General features: G+C 38.8%; 1 protein-coding gene across 16 annotated transcripts in view; it reads right to left on the bottom strand.

Moving 5' to 3' along the window:
* The window catches only part of LOC137277665 (protein scribble homolog), a 112834-nt gene that overhangs the window by 26645 nt on the left and 67999 nt on the right, over nucleotides 1-18190 (bottom strand). For 11 of the 16 annotated variants that reach the window (XR_010956625.1, XR_010956626.1, XM_067809519.1 and 8 more), the window contains 4 exons: nucleotides 17532-17588; nucleotides 15295-15420; nucleotides 13256-13324; nucleotides 9741-9878 (listed from right to left, as the gene is read on the bottom strand). Coding sequence is in view for 14 of the 16 variants with exons in the window: in XM_067809519.1 (XP_067665620.1) it covers nucleotides 9741-9878; nucleotides 13256-13324; nucleotides 15295-15420; nucleotides 17532-17588 (390 nt within the window). In the remaining 2 variants the exon portion in view is untranslated. The remainder of the gene's footprint in view (nucleotides 1-9740; nucleotides 9879-13255; nucleotides 13325-15294; nucleotides 15421-17531; nucleotides 17589-18190) is intronic. The other 5 variants (XM_067809529.1, XM_067809526.1, XM_067809528.1 and 2 more) reach the window with 3 other exon arrangements.

Genomic DNA, 18190 nt, shown 5'->3' with positions numbered 1-18190 from the left:
TGTCATCTTGTATGTTTGACAAACCACATTTGTCATTTACTTAAAAATATTTAAACACATGTTGTCCCTTTGCTACCTTGTTTTAACCCACATTGAAGAAGTGTTCTATACATCAGCAGGACTTATTTTGCAACTGACTGTCACCATTACCATGACATGTAAAACCTTAAGCCTTTGAAGGTGGATCATTATTAATTTCAGACTCCGACAATGGTTGTTTTCACTTACAAACATAACTACTGATATATACCTTATCAGTTTTAGCAAGACATCCTACTTTCATAAAGAAAAGGTTGTTTCTATCCTGGTCTATCCTGTAAATTTTAATGTCACTTGATGCCATCTCGTGGAGGAACGACAAAACAACAGTCAACGACTTTCAAGCACAGAATTGCGCAAGTGAATGATCACTGGTTCAACTGACCTGGAAGATTCTGCTGTTACTTATAGCATGCAACATGATCAGGTCTCACAAGGCTCTTACATGCTGTATAGCTATGAACAGCATCTCATTTCAGAATTCTTGATGAAACGTGGGCAGTTTAACTCTGCAGGAGTGTATGTCAGAGTCACTTGCAAGTCTGGACCTAACAAACCAGTTTATAGCACAACCAACAACCCACTAAGATGAGGTACAAATATTTCAAATCCACAATTATTTACAATTTAACCATGACAACAGTGATGTGTCTTCATGAAATGACAAAGTCTGCCAGTGTCAATCTCCAATACACCCACAGAGAGAGAGAGAGAGAGAGAGAGAAAGAGAGAGAGAGAGAGAGAGAGAGAGAGAGAGAGAGAGAGAGAAATGATATAAAAAAAATCAGAAAAAGCAATCACCAGAACTTTAATATAGATGTAAATTGTTCTTCATGAGAGAAAGAGAGAAAGAGAGAGAGAGAGAGAGAGAGAGAGAGAAAAAGAAACAATAGATCTGTGCTTCACACACTGCACCGCTGTAGAGTATTGAGCCTGAGAGCGCTTTAACCACTTGGCTACTCTACCAGCCCTTGAGAGAACTTATGGCATGTGAGTTGGATGAGGGAGTACTGTCCAAGTTAAGTCTTAGGGGGTCAAGTTGTTGAAACCACTGAGCACTAGCATGGTTCTAACACATAGAAACATGATCAGGTAGAATTAGGATTCAAACCCATGATGATTGGCATCACATACAACTCTGGCTACTTAAACAACTTGGCCATCAGTACCACAAATGACGCAACATGGAAAGTGAAAGTTATCATATCATAACATACTTATTTCTTCTTCCCACTTAGGAAAACTCATTACCAGGCCAGTCAAACCAATTACCGTCATGGAGACAGATCTCTGCTAATATGCAGATCTAGTGGAGTGACCACTCCAATCAAGGCCGCCATCAGCAGAGAGAGTTATCTAACACCAAGCTGGACATGGTTACAATGCTGATCAGATCAGTCAGAACATGCCATGGTTTGTATGCAAATATCCTCCAATTAGGGACTAACCCAGAGTCATCAATCAGCTGCAAGTAATTTTGGGAGCATGCCTCAGCTGCACGAACTGTTTCAAGGCAAAGAAAATCGTTCAGTGGGATGAATATTATATAAGGAACAATGCAACAGTGATGGATGATAATAAATTGGCAGACCAGCAGATGGGAATCATCTCCCCAATGCAGCCATAGTGGTGTATTTCACACCTAGTCCATATACACCAGCTCTGTATCCGACGTCATACTGACTAATGAGGGAGTCACAATCACCAGATTCACACAAATTTAGCAATCTGTCATCAGAATTAGACGTATCCCAAACCATCTTTCTTCATGGGCATAGAAATCCATACAAATAGGATGTTGGACATGCATGCACCAACACATCTCATGCTGAGGAATATCATTTACTGGTAAATGTCATTTTGATACTTTCAAGGGTTGTGATAATTGTGGGTTTCAAATGACAGTATTTAAATGTCACCATAATGAAGGAGCAAAGTCTGAACAAATGCAGGTGCCAGATGGTAGCTATTCTGATGAACCAGAGAGTTATGGTGGTCACAAACCTAGCTTCAACACTGAAGCAAGCTTGGATTTCAAGCAAATAGCTGCAGATCCTGGCACACACAAAGAACATAAGCTGATTGACTCCACTCTACTCTGGGATGGCCATCACCATTAGCCAACTTGTCCAAGATTTCTGATGTTCAAGTTATCCTAAGGCAGTAAGAATGTCTGAGCAGTGTAACATGCTATCAGTAGTAACATCTTCTGATGATAGCATTAGAGTTGCTTGAAATCTCAAATACAAATTACTGACTTCTATCAAAGATGCACTTTATGATCTGACATAGTTTACAGAATTTAATTATTATATATTCTTTATCTGAATATAAGATAATTTGGATACCTTTCAAACTCTCCTTCTGTCTTACAGATCATAAATTCTTTAGTTTTGTCATCAACAAACCTTCATAAGGTTCATATCTTTGTATGGTATATATACTACACAGCTAAATAATTCAACACGTAGAACACATTAACAGAATTTTCCAATGGAGATATCACACATCTTGGAAGCCTTGCATGTCAGTCAACTCTTAGCCAGCCTTAGAGACATGCTGATGGGGCAATACATAGGCTGGACAAGACAAGTGGAGTTCCCATCTCTCCCCAAGCAGAGCCACTGTAAATGTTAATGTACTGCAATCATCGGCTGACATTTCAAGCACTAACCTGCTATGTAATTGTCACCAAATATCAAACAGTCCAATAATTTCCATTTATGGCAACGTTTTCATGAATAATTCATGAATAAGACCAAATTATTATCCTGATAACATGACCCTGCATCATGTAAGCCATAAGAGTTTTCTAATGTGTCATCACCGATTGTTAAGGAGAGGCCCTGTTACTATACCTGAGCTATGAGACTAGGGCAATAAATTCCTCAGGGGGGCAACACTTTCTTTGCAACAGAGAAAGAAATGGCAAAAATGGACAAATATAAAGATACCTGCAGAGTAAATAATTCAATCAGTTCATTAAAATCTGAGAGGATTTAACCTTCTATAATGGTACTGTGACTTATTATACTTTCTTAAATGCCAGCAAAAGGGACACCCACTGCAGTCTTGGGTCTTTGGTCCTTGAGTTTTGCATCTCTAGTACAGTACATCAAATCCAAAATATTCAACCTGTATGTCCAGACAATGCCATTTCACACTCATTCTTTACTTCAATAACTGAAACATACCGTTTTGATGAAAAATATTGACAGGGTCATTGTTGTCAGTCTCAAGGAGAGTTGCTGTGAAGATGGTTCTACTTATTCTACATAGGTAATTGAACATTTAACCCAAAACACAAGCGAATGGAACATGTTGAAATATGACTCAAAATGGATATATATGAACATAATCTAAACTCACAAGCTCTTTTGAGCTTTTACTGTGCAGTGCTCTTACTGTGCTCTCAGGCACTTTCCTTTAAGGCATAGGTGTATAAACATTGTTCACTTTGTAGTCTATTTCATTTCCAGCAATGCCATTACTGTTGTTTTATAAATTTTTAAGAAGAAACTCTGTTTTTTGGACTAAATGATAATTTTGAATTTCCGATCAAAATCAGAAAATGCTGACTTGACAAAACTATAGACCAGGACAATGAACCACCATCTACTGTTTATTAGATTCCGTTGAAGTACAAGAAGTCAAGACAGCATCATCAGTCCTTGACCAGTCCTTGACAACACTCATGGCACCAGGAGAAATGCTGAATGCCATTTTCGTAAACAGAATCAGTTTTTACAGTCAGTTGATACCACTTCTTTCCAAGTGACAAAGATGAAACCGCATTAATACTCACTTGATAAGTGTGATCACATGTGTGAGGAAACATTCAATACCTTTTCAGATTAACTTTAAACACAAACAACAGCTTCAGGTCAGGGAAACAAGATTCCATGAAAATCCCTGAGACCAATACTGCAGAAAATCCTTAAACACCTCACAGCATTTCAAGACTGGCAGTGTAGAGATTCACGAAGATTCATTGAAATCATTATGAGTTTGATAGAAATGAGTCAATTTTGTTCGGGGAAAGATTTTTGAGTTCCAGCACAAGTAACCAAGTTTTAGGGATTACAACTGCAGTGAAATATATCACCTGTATAAACAAGTGGAAACCAGCAGATCAGCGGCGGAATTAAACGATTCACAGAAACGAAAGAGCTCGTTTTCAAATCCCCAGAATTACATGGAAAATCATCCTCCCAAAAGTCGTTGCATTGACTGGATCAACATGTAAAAGCTTTCAATGAAATTAAATGGTATTGAAGCAGGAAATCTCTGTAAATTCAAAATCTGAACTAAGAGCCAATACAGACAGGAACAGAAACAGAAAAGGTAATTCCCTCGACTTTATCGGTGCCATTTCTCCACAACTGAACACATCATATTCTGACACACATGACATGCAATGACCTTCTGCCAAAATCCTCACATTAACATTGAAACATTTACAATTCAGTGATGCACAGGCATTAAGTTCTTAACTGCAGACATTTCTATCCATAAAAACATTTCCAAACCATAACCAAACCTTCATATCAGTAATGAAGTAATGTAATGAGCCAAAAATCAATAATTACCTAACAAAATAGTTAACTGAACAAACTAGATGGCGTAGGACCTGGAGGTAACCACCGACCAACTTACAAGAATCAATACGCTCAGTGGGCCCCGGGGTACAGCACAGCAGACGAGGAGATTGCCGCAGACTATTTGGCTACTTGTCTATGACGACAAAGAAACCATGTCAAATCAATGGATATCATTCAGCAAGGTTGGTTTGCAGAAAGTAAACAAGTCAAAGACCATGCAACAGTCCATTGTTTTCTGCTGATCCGTTATTATTTCTGTCCACATTATTTTCTTTTTTTATCTCTTAGCCCTGAATGTTCATTCCAACATGAAAATGAAAAAAAAAAAATGTTTGTGTGTCATGAGAATCCCTTCAGGTCTGGTCAAACAATGTGAACTCAAAGTGAGATCATCCACTTGTATAACAGCATTTGCCTGCGCCGAACTTATAACCTAATTTTTCATCTCTGGCTTTGGACAGTGGCTGAAGCCACAGCTGGTACATTGTCCAGTCCACGTGTCAGAAACAGATTCCGAGATCCACTCTCAGCTCAGATCCACTCTCAGCTCAAGGATAGTGTTGAAACCAAATGAAGCTACTTCACAAAAAGTACATACTGCTTCACTCTGATCACCAAAACTCTTGGTACAAAATGGCAGTTCTTATGAGAAAGAACACAAATCTCAAGAGACTGCTTCACATTAAAATGTTGTTAATGGATTCAAGTGTGTAACAAATTCACTGAAGCCAGTGTCACAGAGGAGACAGAAATATCAACCACAAACACACTATCACCAAATTGGACCACAGTGGTTTCTTGGCAAAGGCCACAGACAGTAATCAGACCCTGATGGAGCGCATACATCACTTTGTATTCTTATCAGCTATCTTGCCTAAAGAAGTTGACAAAGAGAAATGTCACACATCTTAGATAGTTTATGTTGTCACTGACGCACTATATCTATTCTGGCAATGACTGGGAACACTAACAGTCAGTATCATAAATGGCACTGATATGGAGGATTTGAATGTGAACAAACCATCTGAATACTCCAATACCATTACAGGTTGTGATTGGCTTCCCGTCAAATAACATCTAACTTGCCACTGCAGGTAACACCAAAAGTGAACATCACAAATTACACCAGCATGGGAGATTTGAACATGAGTAAACATCTGACTCTCCCAATACCATTACAGGTTGTGACTGGTTTCCTGTCAAATAACATCTAACTTGCCACTGCAGGTAACACCAAAAGTGAACATCACAAATTACACCAGCATGGGAGATTTGAACATGAGTAAACATCTGACTCTCCCAATACCATTACACGTAGTAATTGGCTTCCCGTCAAATAACATCTAACTTGTCACTGCAGGTAACACCAAAAGCGAGCATCACAAATTACACCAACATGGGGGATTTGAACATGAGCAACCATCTGACTACCCCAATACCATTACAGGTTGTGACTGGTTTCCTGTCAAATAACATCTAACTTGTCATTGCATCAAGAGTGAACATCACAAATTACACCCACATGATCTGAATGTGGATAAGACACCTGCCAACCCCAAAACTACAAAATAGTAAGTTATTTTCGTGGTCATATAGCAACTTCTCTAGCCATGGGAGGGATCACCAGGAATAAGCATCACCACTTGCACACATGTAGGGAGTCTTGCCCAAATGGGGATATGCCTAAACCACTAGGCCAATGTATAGACCACTTCTAGACACCCACATGTTTCAACATCAACATGAAACTGTGTTCATCATTTTGAGAGTGCAAGAATTCACTTCCAACAAGGACAAGGGAATCTATTGATCCATCATGGTAATGCCCTATCAATTTCCAGTAGCAACATTCTCAACACCAATGCAAGTCATCATAAAGAGAGAAGCATATTTGTCAAAGACTCAAGATTTGTAAAATATGGGCCAAGTGCTTTAGCGACATTGACATCACCTATTCTGTCAAAACAGCCAATTCTTAAGAAAATTCACAGTGTCAGCTTCGTTGGCTCAATTGATCAACGCAAGGACCAAATCCATTTTGAATTGAGAAAGAGAATTACATAATATAACGTTGACAGATGGCAGATAAACACTAGCTGTGGCTGAAGAATAATTTCAGATCATTACGCCCTATAAACTGACAAAAGCTGCATCTTGAATCAATGACCCGTCATCCCTAGGAATTGGACACAGACCAGAGCAGTGTTGGCCGACATACACAATTCTTCGACAGAAATCTACCTGATCAATAAAGTGGCCTTGCCTTCGTGCAACAACACGAGTATGGCGTAACACGTTGGTGGCGATAATGCAGACTTCAGCATTCCAGTCTCTGGCCCAGTTGCATCATCGCGATTCATTACCTTCACAGCAAGGTCAGTGATTGGCTTATTGAGGCAAGGGTTATTTCGATATAACAATGTGATCAACACATTTCACTGACTTCCCTAACGCTTGTGAGATAACAGGGCTGGTATGTGGGTCCTAATGACGCCTGGACATGCAGCACTACGGGAACTGTAAAAGCGATAACAATATCATTGGCTATTACACCTGAATCTGGGTCTGTAAATTGAATCCTGACCATAACACTTTCCATTAGTGCTAAAATAAAACAGAGCCATAAATAACCTCCTATGTCAGATGAAGCTACTCCCACTGAAAACACCTTTGGTGACATTTCTCAATTATGCTTAGCATCCCCAAACTAAGAGAACTGGAAAATACAGTATATCTATGTCTTTATGGCACAAAATAGTGCGAAGGAGTACATTTAACACTGCAATACTGATCACTGTACCAAATGAATCTGTTCACTTGAGCTATGTTTACTGAAAATGCTGACACGTTCCAATTTGCTCTGGCAGTGAGTGCTGAATATTGAAAAGCAAGCCTTGATGGATGTGGTAAGAAGGATTTGCTCTAAAGAACAAGACAAAATTGTGTCCATGGACACAGATGCCCCTGCGGTTGTAGAAAGCGTTACCTACACTGAGTGTGCTCTGGAGATAAATTTCTACTAAAGAAGTTCAATGAGCATCTATGCAACTATGAGATGCACACCTTGGTAGTCCCAATGAAACACAAGTATAAGCTTAATCAATTCTGTTGCGCAATGTTTGCGGAGAAGTGGACAGACTTAATCCACTATCATCAGAGAGAGATACAGTACACCTCCTCTTGTATGGGATGAATCATGTAAACAGCATGAATAGAATTCAACAAAGTTAAAATATCTGTAGAACTGACAAAATTAACAAATTGCATTAAAAATTATGAAATGCACACCATTACACTCCCTACGAAAGAAATGTAGATCTTCATTCAATTCTGGTGTGCAGTTTCTGTGCAGAAGTCATTCCCTATTACACTATCATCATAGAGAAATTCTGCAAAATGTACTTGAGTTCAAATGTTGCTAAACTTACAAAAAAAACCCCAATAAAATACAAAAATAAAATATGAGATGCACACCATTAGAGTTGTAAGAAAGCCCATGTGTAAGTTCACTGAATTCCATTCAGCAGTTTTTGAGAAGTGGATAATGCACATTCCCTGTCTTACGAACGTGTGTGTGCATGCGAGTGCATACATAAAACTCCATATCATTCATAAAATTCTCGAAAGAACATGCTTTGTGATAAGTCTTAAGTTCAACATCGAGACTGATGGAGTCACAGAGTCAAATATGAGAGAGCACACACGATTGACCCTCCTTCTTAACTTTATCACTGGCTGTCATTACTCTAACCACCATCTGTGAGCCAAAGAAGCCGATCACTAAAAATGCCAAAAAGATGTCTCTCACTGACAAAAATCTCCAGGGGTCAACATGACTTACAGTTTTTCAGAAGCATCGGGTCATGTTCACACAGTCTTGAAGCAGTACTAAAGTCAGATCTGTTGTCAAGGAGGGGATTAGTCTGTCTCCCAGGTCCACCATAATTAAGTAAAATAAATCCTCCACAAGTTTGGAATGATGTGGCAAGTCTATATTGAATGGGCTCTGATATCTAGCTTTTTTCTGGGATCCGTTTTTTTTCTGATCTGGTGGATATACACTGTATGTATGGTAATAAGATAACTTTAGTTCTGGGCTCGTCTGGGACAGGAGTGTGCCACAGAAGACTATGACAGCTGGAGTGAGTGGAACTGACTCTCTCCTCAACCACATTAATTACATCTATATCATGGCCGCCTGAAACTGGTTGTCAGGCTTGGGTCACTCTGACCAAAGGTTGCTTTATGTGACAAGTGTCCTAGTATATTCAGAACCCCATCCTCCAAACCCACTCATCAAGCCTCTTCAGCTCAGTGGTGATGCTAAATCCCATATTCGCAACACAAAGATTGGGCAAGACATCATGCCCTTTTTACAAACACCTTGTGTCATCACTGACTTTCACTGATTTATCAGTATTATTGGAATCTAATTCAGCATGTGATGAAGATTAGTAATAACGTCCTTGTTCATATTTCTAAGACAGAAATAATGTTGCTTAGTCAGCTATCCAAGGATATTTCAAAAGAGCAGTCACCACAGCATCATTTTAGTATGATCGTGACATACATGGGGTAATACAGATCAACAGGTAATAGTACATACTTTGTGAATTCTTAGGCAATACAAGATGAAGTTAATGGGTGGAGTAGTATGTAGGTGAGAATATTTTTGGCTGTCAGTTGTCCCTAACAGCCGAGATGTTGACATGGTTTTGACAAAATGAGCACATGATTCACGTAATGAGAAGACATTCAACACATTATTCTGAAAATCTGCAGACATGATTCCTAAAGTCACCAACATGGAAACAAAAAAATGCAATAAATGTAATCACATCACACCACATTACTGAAACAGAAATGGAAATTAGGAACAGTTTGAAAATCAAGACAAATGTGACCGTCAGTGGCAAGAATGGAAAATTACTGTTATTACTGTTAGTGTGTTAGAGAACATAATTAAACCAAGAAAGCGTGATGTAATCAATAAGATTCAAATAAGCCAAATTCAGAAGCAAGACAACACTTACAACAACATAAGGACAAAAAACACAATTTTTTTGTCATGATGAGATTTCCTTTAACATACAGTGTTACCTTTTGAGCAATAAGTTTCCCCGCTGGAAGCCGGGCTTGTTTCCTCGGATCAATGATATCATCCTCGTCAACGACCTCTGCCTGACGAGCGAGGCCCACCCGTTTAGGGGGGACAGGGGGTTTGGCCTTCTTGGGGGGCTAGAGAGTTAGAGCAGGGCATGCGTTAAGTCCACAACAGAATACCATGCTGTTCTCGGTTGCCCTCGTGGCATGCTACCACTACTGCTACAAATAAGTAAGAGACTCAGATCCATGGGGAACTCGGGCAGATGTTCAAATGTGTGGCATGTTTCTAATCCAGGGTAGATCTGATCTGACATGAATGCGTGTCCAAAAACACACTGCATCAATTCAGTGAAATTCTCTTCATGGCATCGGTATATCATGGTTTAAGTAAGGTTTCAGCTTTTAGCAACAATCCAGCAATTTAACAGCAAGGGATAACAGAAATGGGCTTCAAACATTGTACCCACGTGGGGAATCAAACTGGGTCTTGCAGACACACACACCCTCCCCCCCCCCCCCCAAGTTTTACTACTGCCCTTCTCAACAGCCTGGTTGAATGATGTCTAGTGTAGGAGTTGTACCCATTTCTAACTAACAAAAGACACTGGACACAATTTTTGTACTTCCCTTGACTAGACGATTGTATATTTAATCATGCCACAAAACTTGACAATCTGCCATACTTAAAGACATGCCACAGACAAGAGTGTTCTCATATCTAGTCTAGTTTAGTAGGTAACAAGACCTACTGTTGCATGGCTTACAGTGACTCCAGGAAACCAGAGAATGAATGTATTCATAAAGGGATTAGAGTATTAGTTCATTTCAAACACAGGGCAACATTCATATATTGGTCGTGAGAATACTCCTGACAGTTCATAATTTGAACAGTATAGTTTAATTTTCCAGTCACTTTGGGAAATGTAGATATAGTAAAGCTCTTTGTAAACTTTGAGCCTTGTTACTTGCTCATCAAAATCTCAGGGCAGAGATAAGCTGTCATCTTGGAGCATTCCTAAATAGACCAGAATTAGACAAAAGTTGAATGATTATAGTAAAATGTCCCTTTACAAAGCCCAAATGGCAAGGTTGAAATTTTACATTTGGCCTGACTTTGATGTGCAAGTGTCAGAGATAACTTTTGCTGAGAAGCTTGACTATTTCATTGATATTTATTGCTTTACAACAGCCAGTGGTTAAGATCTGTTATAAAAACTTTCTGAAGGGGCAAAGTCAATACTCTTTCCCATTCCTATTTCCTAGAGGTAATGTAAGCAATACAGCAGCAGCAGTCATCTAAACATAAAACTGTCACGTTTCTGAAACATAATATCCTCCACAGCACATGCTAGACAATTTCAGAGATACGTGACGAGTAGGACATTGTTCGTTTCAGTAAGAGTGCATATTTTCATGGTTCCCACTTCAATCTTTTCACATTCAACATTTTTACTCGTTATGTCCAAATGTTCCATTAATGATGTAAAAAGCATGATTTTCACACAAGGATTGTCCAAATATAATATAAAGTCCACATCTAAAATATACTCCCTCCCTTTTAGCAACTCATCATGGTCATGAATTTCAAGAAGTGGGATCCACGACAAAAAGACATCTAAAAGCCTATCCCCATATCCAACTGAAAGCCGTTTCATATGAGCAGTAAATATCAAGGTTTAGGGTTTAAAGTTATTGAACAGCAAAGACACTAAATATAAACTGAAACATTGAAAAAAAGAGGAAAAAGCAGGAACAGGAATTCTAAATTAAAACAACAAAAAAGGAACTGTATTAGCAAATAAGGACAATTTGAGCAATCTCCAGATTAACAACAACGTTTGCTATTGGTTTCTTTTTGTCTTAAAGTTCAATTTCAAATGAAATATGATCTATGATTTAGTTATGCGGTGTCGTTTTAGTATTAGGATTTTATATAAATTAGGCTGTCAGTACAAAAGTAAAGAAGGCTTTTTAAATATCTGAATAAAAACGGCAGAGAATTTACAAGAAACGTGGGGTTCCAGGAAAGCAAACTCAAGGCAAACAAAGAACAACAACAAAATATAAAATAACTATGTTAGAATTTCAAAGACATTAGCAAAGCTTATTATTGCAGTATGCACAATATTACTGCCCAAGCATTAAGAAAATAGAAATCATATCTGACATAGAAACCTACAACACTCTTACAAAAGGTGAAAGTTGTACGCATAAAGGGTTAGCTTTTCCCACCATCTTCTGTCTGGAATAATTAGTAAGGCAAGTAAGATAGTTTGCTACTCTTACTAATTTTGTGAAAAATAAGAATAGTCTTTGAGATTCCTGTTAAATCAGTGCGGGATGCAGGATGAGTGAGGATGCTTGGAACAGCACAGCAGTCATTGTCAACATCAGTCAAAATGGCAGACGGAAGCCAGGGGAGACAACTCTCACATTGGCAACAATTGCATCTGAACTTCTTTCCTTTCTTTTAGCTTTAATTTACTTTCAGTGGAGACGCTGAGCGACTGGGTAAATGAAAACGTTCCTTAACTGTTCTTGAGCATCATACAAAGAATTGATACTGGAATTCAAAAGAAGAACAATTTGTGGTATGTTATATAAATACCTCCTGTGTTTCCTGCCCCAGTCAAAGCCAATTTGAGAGGAAACGCTAAGTAACTACACTGCATATTTTCATGTTATAGTATTGTGCACCTCAGCATAAGATCATTCTAGAATTGTTGCACAACAAATGTACAAATTAGGTGTACCTAAGTCAAAGAAAACAATCAATTTTTTTTTAATTGACCAAAAAGAAATGTTTGTTTTATGTGGCAAAGTACTGAGAGTCTCCCCAAGGCTAACCATCAGTTTAAGTTAAGAGACCATAGAGATATATGAAGACAGAAGCTGGCTGGTGGTTGGCTTGCTTGTGATGAAGTCCTGGAATAAAGCACTGAAACCTGCGACACACTGACCTGTCACAAAACACCTGCACATTGAGGATGGTGCAGAGAGAGGAGTGAGCAAGGACCTTGAGAGGTGGAGAGTGCATGAACGTGAGAGCCACTCAACTGATATCAGTGATGACTTCATTGACACCTTACTATCGCCTGTTAAACAAGTAATCAGTACTCCTGAACCTCTACACCGGCTCAGTGGTGAGATCATTTTGTAGAAAAGGAGATTCTAAACATTTTATGGAAATATATTTCACTCATTGTTGACCAAAACGCTTTTGATATGGCAATTTCAGGTTGAAATTGTTTTCATTTTAGGAAGAGTATTTGAATGTCATTCTTATGATATCTGCACAAAAGTAGCAGTGTTTGAACGTTTACTTATTGGAGACATGAACACTTATGGCTGTAAGTCGTCACACTGAAATCAGTTGTGTCACTAATTCTTCCTGTAAGGAATGCCATTTAAATTCCACCACTTCCACATCACTGAACCACTTCACATCACTGAACCATTTCCACATCACTGTACCATCCCTGTAATGACAATCACAGAGCATCACCTACCGTGGTCACTTCTTGCTCACTGGGTGGGCTTGAGGTGGGTGGCGCAGGCACTTTATCAATCACAGCACTCTGGGGACACAAGTTACAAGTATTAGAATAATGCATCATGTTTCAAAAACAGGAGTTCCGGCCAATAACAACATCCCTGCACGCATCATGGGAGGGGTTGTGGAATTTGTCTTAGGAGTAAGAGAGCGAAATTGGTTTTACACTACTTTCAACAATGCAAGTGTGGTTTTACACCGCCTAGCAATGTGAGTGTGGTTTTCCACCACTTTCAGCAATGTGAGTGTGGTTTTCCACCACTTTCAGCAATGTGAGTGTGGTTTTCCACCACTTTCAGCAATGTGAGTGTGGTTTTACACCGCCTTCAGGAATGTGAGTGTGGTTTTACACCACTTTCAGCAATGTGAGTGTGGTTTTACACCGCCTTCAGGAATGTGAGAGTGGTTTTACACCGCCTTCAGGAATGTGAGAGTGGTTTTACACCACTTTCAGGAATGTGAGTGTGGTTTTACACCACTTTCAGGAATGTGAGTGTGGTTTTACACCACTTTCAGGAATGTGAGTGTGGTTTTCCACCACTTTCAGCAATGTGAGTGTGGTTTTACACCGCCTTCAGGAATGTGAGTGTGGTTTTACACCACTTTCAGGAATGTGAGTGTGGTTTTACACCACTTTCAGGAATGTGAGTGTGGTTTTACACCACTTTCAGGAATGTGAGTATAATATGATGGTGGGTTTTCTTTTCAACAAATTTAGAGAATTCGCAGAATTAATCAATTTGAAATACAATCACTGGAAATTTGTGGATTGACAGAAAATTTCTATCCCTGTCAAGATCATCTTCTTCCCTGTCTTTTAACAGGACATTTTTTTGATGTCATCACTCATTTGTAAAACATAAACATCGAAGAAAATCAACGGATCTAAACCCTGCAGCAGCTGGGTGTATGGTCTTCAAACTTAAAAGTGTCTTAATCACAAACCCACCATGACCATAAAGTAAAATGTCCTGTTACTCTGTAATCAGAAATGATCTGTCAGCTGGTTGTTATGGAGCAAGGTATATAATCCAGTATGACATCTCCTAGTATTTCACAGGCTACTTTAAAAAGAAAACAAATCATAATTTGCTGTATTTAAATTTTAAGAACAGCCTGCATGAGTAATCTTTTGTAACGAAAATGCTAGGGCTGTAATGGTGCATCAAGCTATTGAAGGATTGCAACTGTTGAGTCTCCGATAGCAATTAATAGATGGCAGAAATGAAACTATCCATTCACTGATAGTATGTGTGACTACAGTTAAGTAATTGACTTCTGTTGACAAATGCGCAGTGCAAATATAGGCAGTACCAGATTTGAACATTTATTCAAAGAAAATGAATAAATTAACAAACTTGATCAGGTTTCATGTTTCTAGTCAGAGGCTGAAACTACTTCAGCCTCTTTTCATTTCATATGAACAATAAATTCTTTAGAGAAATTACTTCAAATGAGACAATTCAAGGAAACAATTGCTACTGTTGAGATGTTTTCAAATCCTAATGAACAACCTGAGTGACACGTGTCCCTAGTGTTTTGATGGGTCATTAATCAGTTCACATCAAATGCCTTCCGATAGATTAAGAATGAAATCACATATTCGTGTGGTTAACGGTACTGACGTGACACATACACATGCACATGTGCACATATCTTTCCATCCATATAACTGGATCATTTTTCAATGGAAATCTATGGGAATGGTTTGAAAATTCATCATCCGAGTCCTGATGCGCGGGGTCCAGTTAAGCAAGTACAATTAATGAATGTAAGTTTTGTTTCACATATATATCGTCCGGAAGGCAGGGTTTCCGGATATGTGGAGTAAACGGGGTTTGACTATTGCAATAGTTGTTCACAAGAGACTATCACAATCGCAATAGTTGTTTCCCCTCTTAATAGTGCCCCCCTAGTAAATGCCATTCCACAGATATAAGCTGCAATCATCAAGATTTTCTGTTTCTGACTTTCAAACACAAGAAATCCCTGTACCTGTTTAGGACTTTCTGGTCCACGGATTTGGGCACGCTCTTGTTGCAGTATGGCTGTCTGTCGCGCTGTCTCTTCGGCAGCTTGCAGTCGTTGTTCCTCTTGCTCCCGTGCTCTCCTCAGTTGTTCCTGGAGATACACAACACTACTCTGTCATACAGCACTGAGGAAGATCTTTTCTGGGACAAGACGGTGTCTAGAAAACTGTGCTCCTCAGTGTCACGTGATCCTAATGGGATATCTTACACTTGATGTTACTGAAGACCAAGTGGCTTCAAGATATCATAGTAATATTAGATGCCTGTCTTGAGTGTGGCACGAACATAGAACATTAGTCATGTCAGGTAACAAGGAGCAAATACATTAGTGACAACATCGATAGCTTGAAACACATTGGAATTGGAAAATCCAATAAAACCGTGTGTGTATTTGAGATAATGATTTACAAAAGCAGCTAATCAAACCACAACAGAAAAGTGAACAACTTGCTATACCCACACTGAATCCTCTGTGGAACAAACAGAATGATTATTAGCACATCAAATTCCTACACAATCAGGGTAAAGTTTATGCAGAGGAGAGGGCATGCAGCAAACACAGGAACAGAGTGCACAGGCTCCATGTCACAGGCTCACACAGGCCACAGGCACCCAGTCTCTTCAGACTGCATTCACAGCTATAATACTACTGTATGTTCACAGGATGGACTAGCATTTGATTATCATCTCCTTCTGAGATTCAAATCAGTTTAAGATTGCAAGGAAGCCAATATCTGTCAGGGTAGAGATTGCGGTCTTGTAGGATCAGAGATTCTACCAGCAGAGATTGCGAGCACTGTCTATACTGGTAGAATCTCCGATCCTAATAGGAGAGATTGCAATCACAGTCTCTACCAGGTCCTGTCCTAGCAGGCAGTTTATATATATATAATGAGTTAAAACCTGTGAAGACATGCAGGTACACAAACATTAAGTACTCATGTACAGTGTCGTTATACAATTATGTTTAAAAGTATACATTCATATCAGTACACAAGTAAATCATTTTATTGATTTGCTATGCAAACACACAAACATATTATCTGAAGCTTTGTCATTAATACATAAAATGACACAATGCTATTCTTGGTATAAATTCACTGAATAGAAGATCACTAGTAATCAGAACAACCACATATTCCAAATTAGATTTTTAAAGTCAGTATTTCCAGAAAAAAAACATCTACAGTAAAAACAGTAATTTTCTTGATAAGTATCAGACATTATCTCGAAAGATCTAAAAGATGTCAACATTAGCATGATTATAGAGAACTTATGGATGAAAATTCAAAATTGGTACTACAGGAAAGAACCAAACTTCACTTGTGCTGACAATAGTTATTACGCTACATAAGGCCAGATAGAATAATCTCCCACATACATACATCATCTTTCAAGGAAGATGATATTACCAAGTTTGATTAAACAGTGATTTATGACAGTCGAATGCCATTTAGGAACTTTACAGATTGTGTAATGTGTCATTGTTGCAACGCTCGGTGGGTGCTGCTGGAGAAACAGGCTGTAGGACGATTCCATGTACATAGAGTATTATGCAGACAGGTCTGGAGAACATGGACAAGCAGAGTCTACAGGTACAAGCTACAGTTAGAGGGATGCAGGCAAGAATCTGCCAGTAGTTGTAGCAGTTGTGTCAACTTGTCACATGTGAAGACATAGTCTACATTCTGACCATCCAGAAAAGGGAATTTAATATTTTAACAATTTTCCAATGGTAAATGGTAAGTGACAGGTCACCTTTACTGAAGCGTTTACCAGTAATACAGATACCTAAAATAACAGGATTTGAAATTAAACTATATTCATGAAAAGATCTGCTGAAAGATGCAATCTACCTTGCATTACAAGAAGTTGTCATCACAAATCCTTTCTTTGAATATCAAAGTCAGGTTTGGATCACGTTTCTGTATCACTGATGTACTTTTTAGAATGATCAGGTAAATTTGAATATCTTTATCACCAGGCAAAAAAACCTATTCAAAGACTATGATGGCATTTCATACATACATACATACTGATACATAAGGAACTGTAAATCAAGCTAGCCAATTTCAAACCATGTTAACGTATCGGTTGGTTTGATCTTATGGATGGATGTGCCATCGCCTATGACTTAACAGTGACAAAATGACAGTCCTAGATTCTGCATTCCGTCTAGGCATGTCTAGATGTAGGACCTACCAGGTGTTCGGAATGTTCTGCCTCCCATTGTAGGGTCTCCTTAATCATCTCCTCGTCCTATAACACAACCACTGGCTACAGGCGGACGCCGCTAACTACGCCATTTCTAGTGCTATGGCCTTGTGCTATCCCCACCACACAGGAACAAGGCTCTCACACAATGGCTGTGTCTCACTTGGCTATACCAACCCCTGTGTCTATTGGCACTTTAATACTTTTTAATGGGTATATGGAATGCGACCTAACTTAAGTCTTTAGATGCTAAAGTCAAAGACTCTTCTTTACCTACCAACTTGAATAGTTCAGCAAAAGTCCATAAATCCCCCAAAGAATAGGATTTTCTGGTTATATGACACTAAAACCTCAGAACAACACTAATATTCAAAAGATAGACCCTAACATTCCAGATTTCTTACATTCCCCTGATACGTCTTCCACTACAAGTATATTACAGAGTGATGGAAAAGGTCAGCATTCTCGTCGTATCAGCAAGACATCTGTGCCAAACCAGTGAAGAAATGCATGAGCAATGACCAAGATCATTGTGGCACAGGAACATGCTATCGAGTTTCTTAGCCCTGCAAATGGCTCCATAAAATCAGTTTGTTTAAAATCTGATAAGCCCATTCAAGATGCAACACAAATACGTTTTCTGCTCA

The sequence above is a fragment of the Haliotis asinina genome, chromosome 3 (assembly GCF_037392515.1).
Source record: "Haliotis asinina isolate JCU_RB_2024 chromosome 3, JCU_Hal_asi_v2, whole genome shotgun sequence".
Classification (NCBI taxonomy): domain Eukaryota; kingdom Metazoa; phylum Mollusca; class Gastropoda; order Lepetellida; family Haliotidae; genus Haliotis; species Haliotis asinina.
The sequence above is the reverse complement of the archived record's forward strand: the minus strand, read 5'-3'. Positions and strand labels throughout refer to the sequence as shown.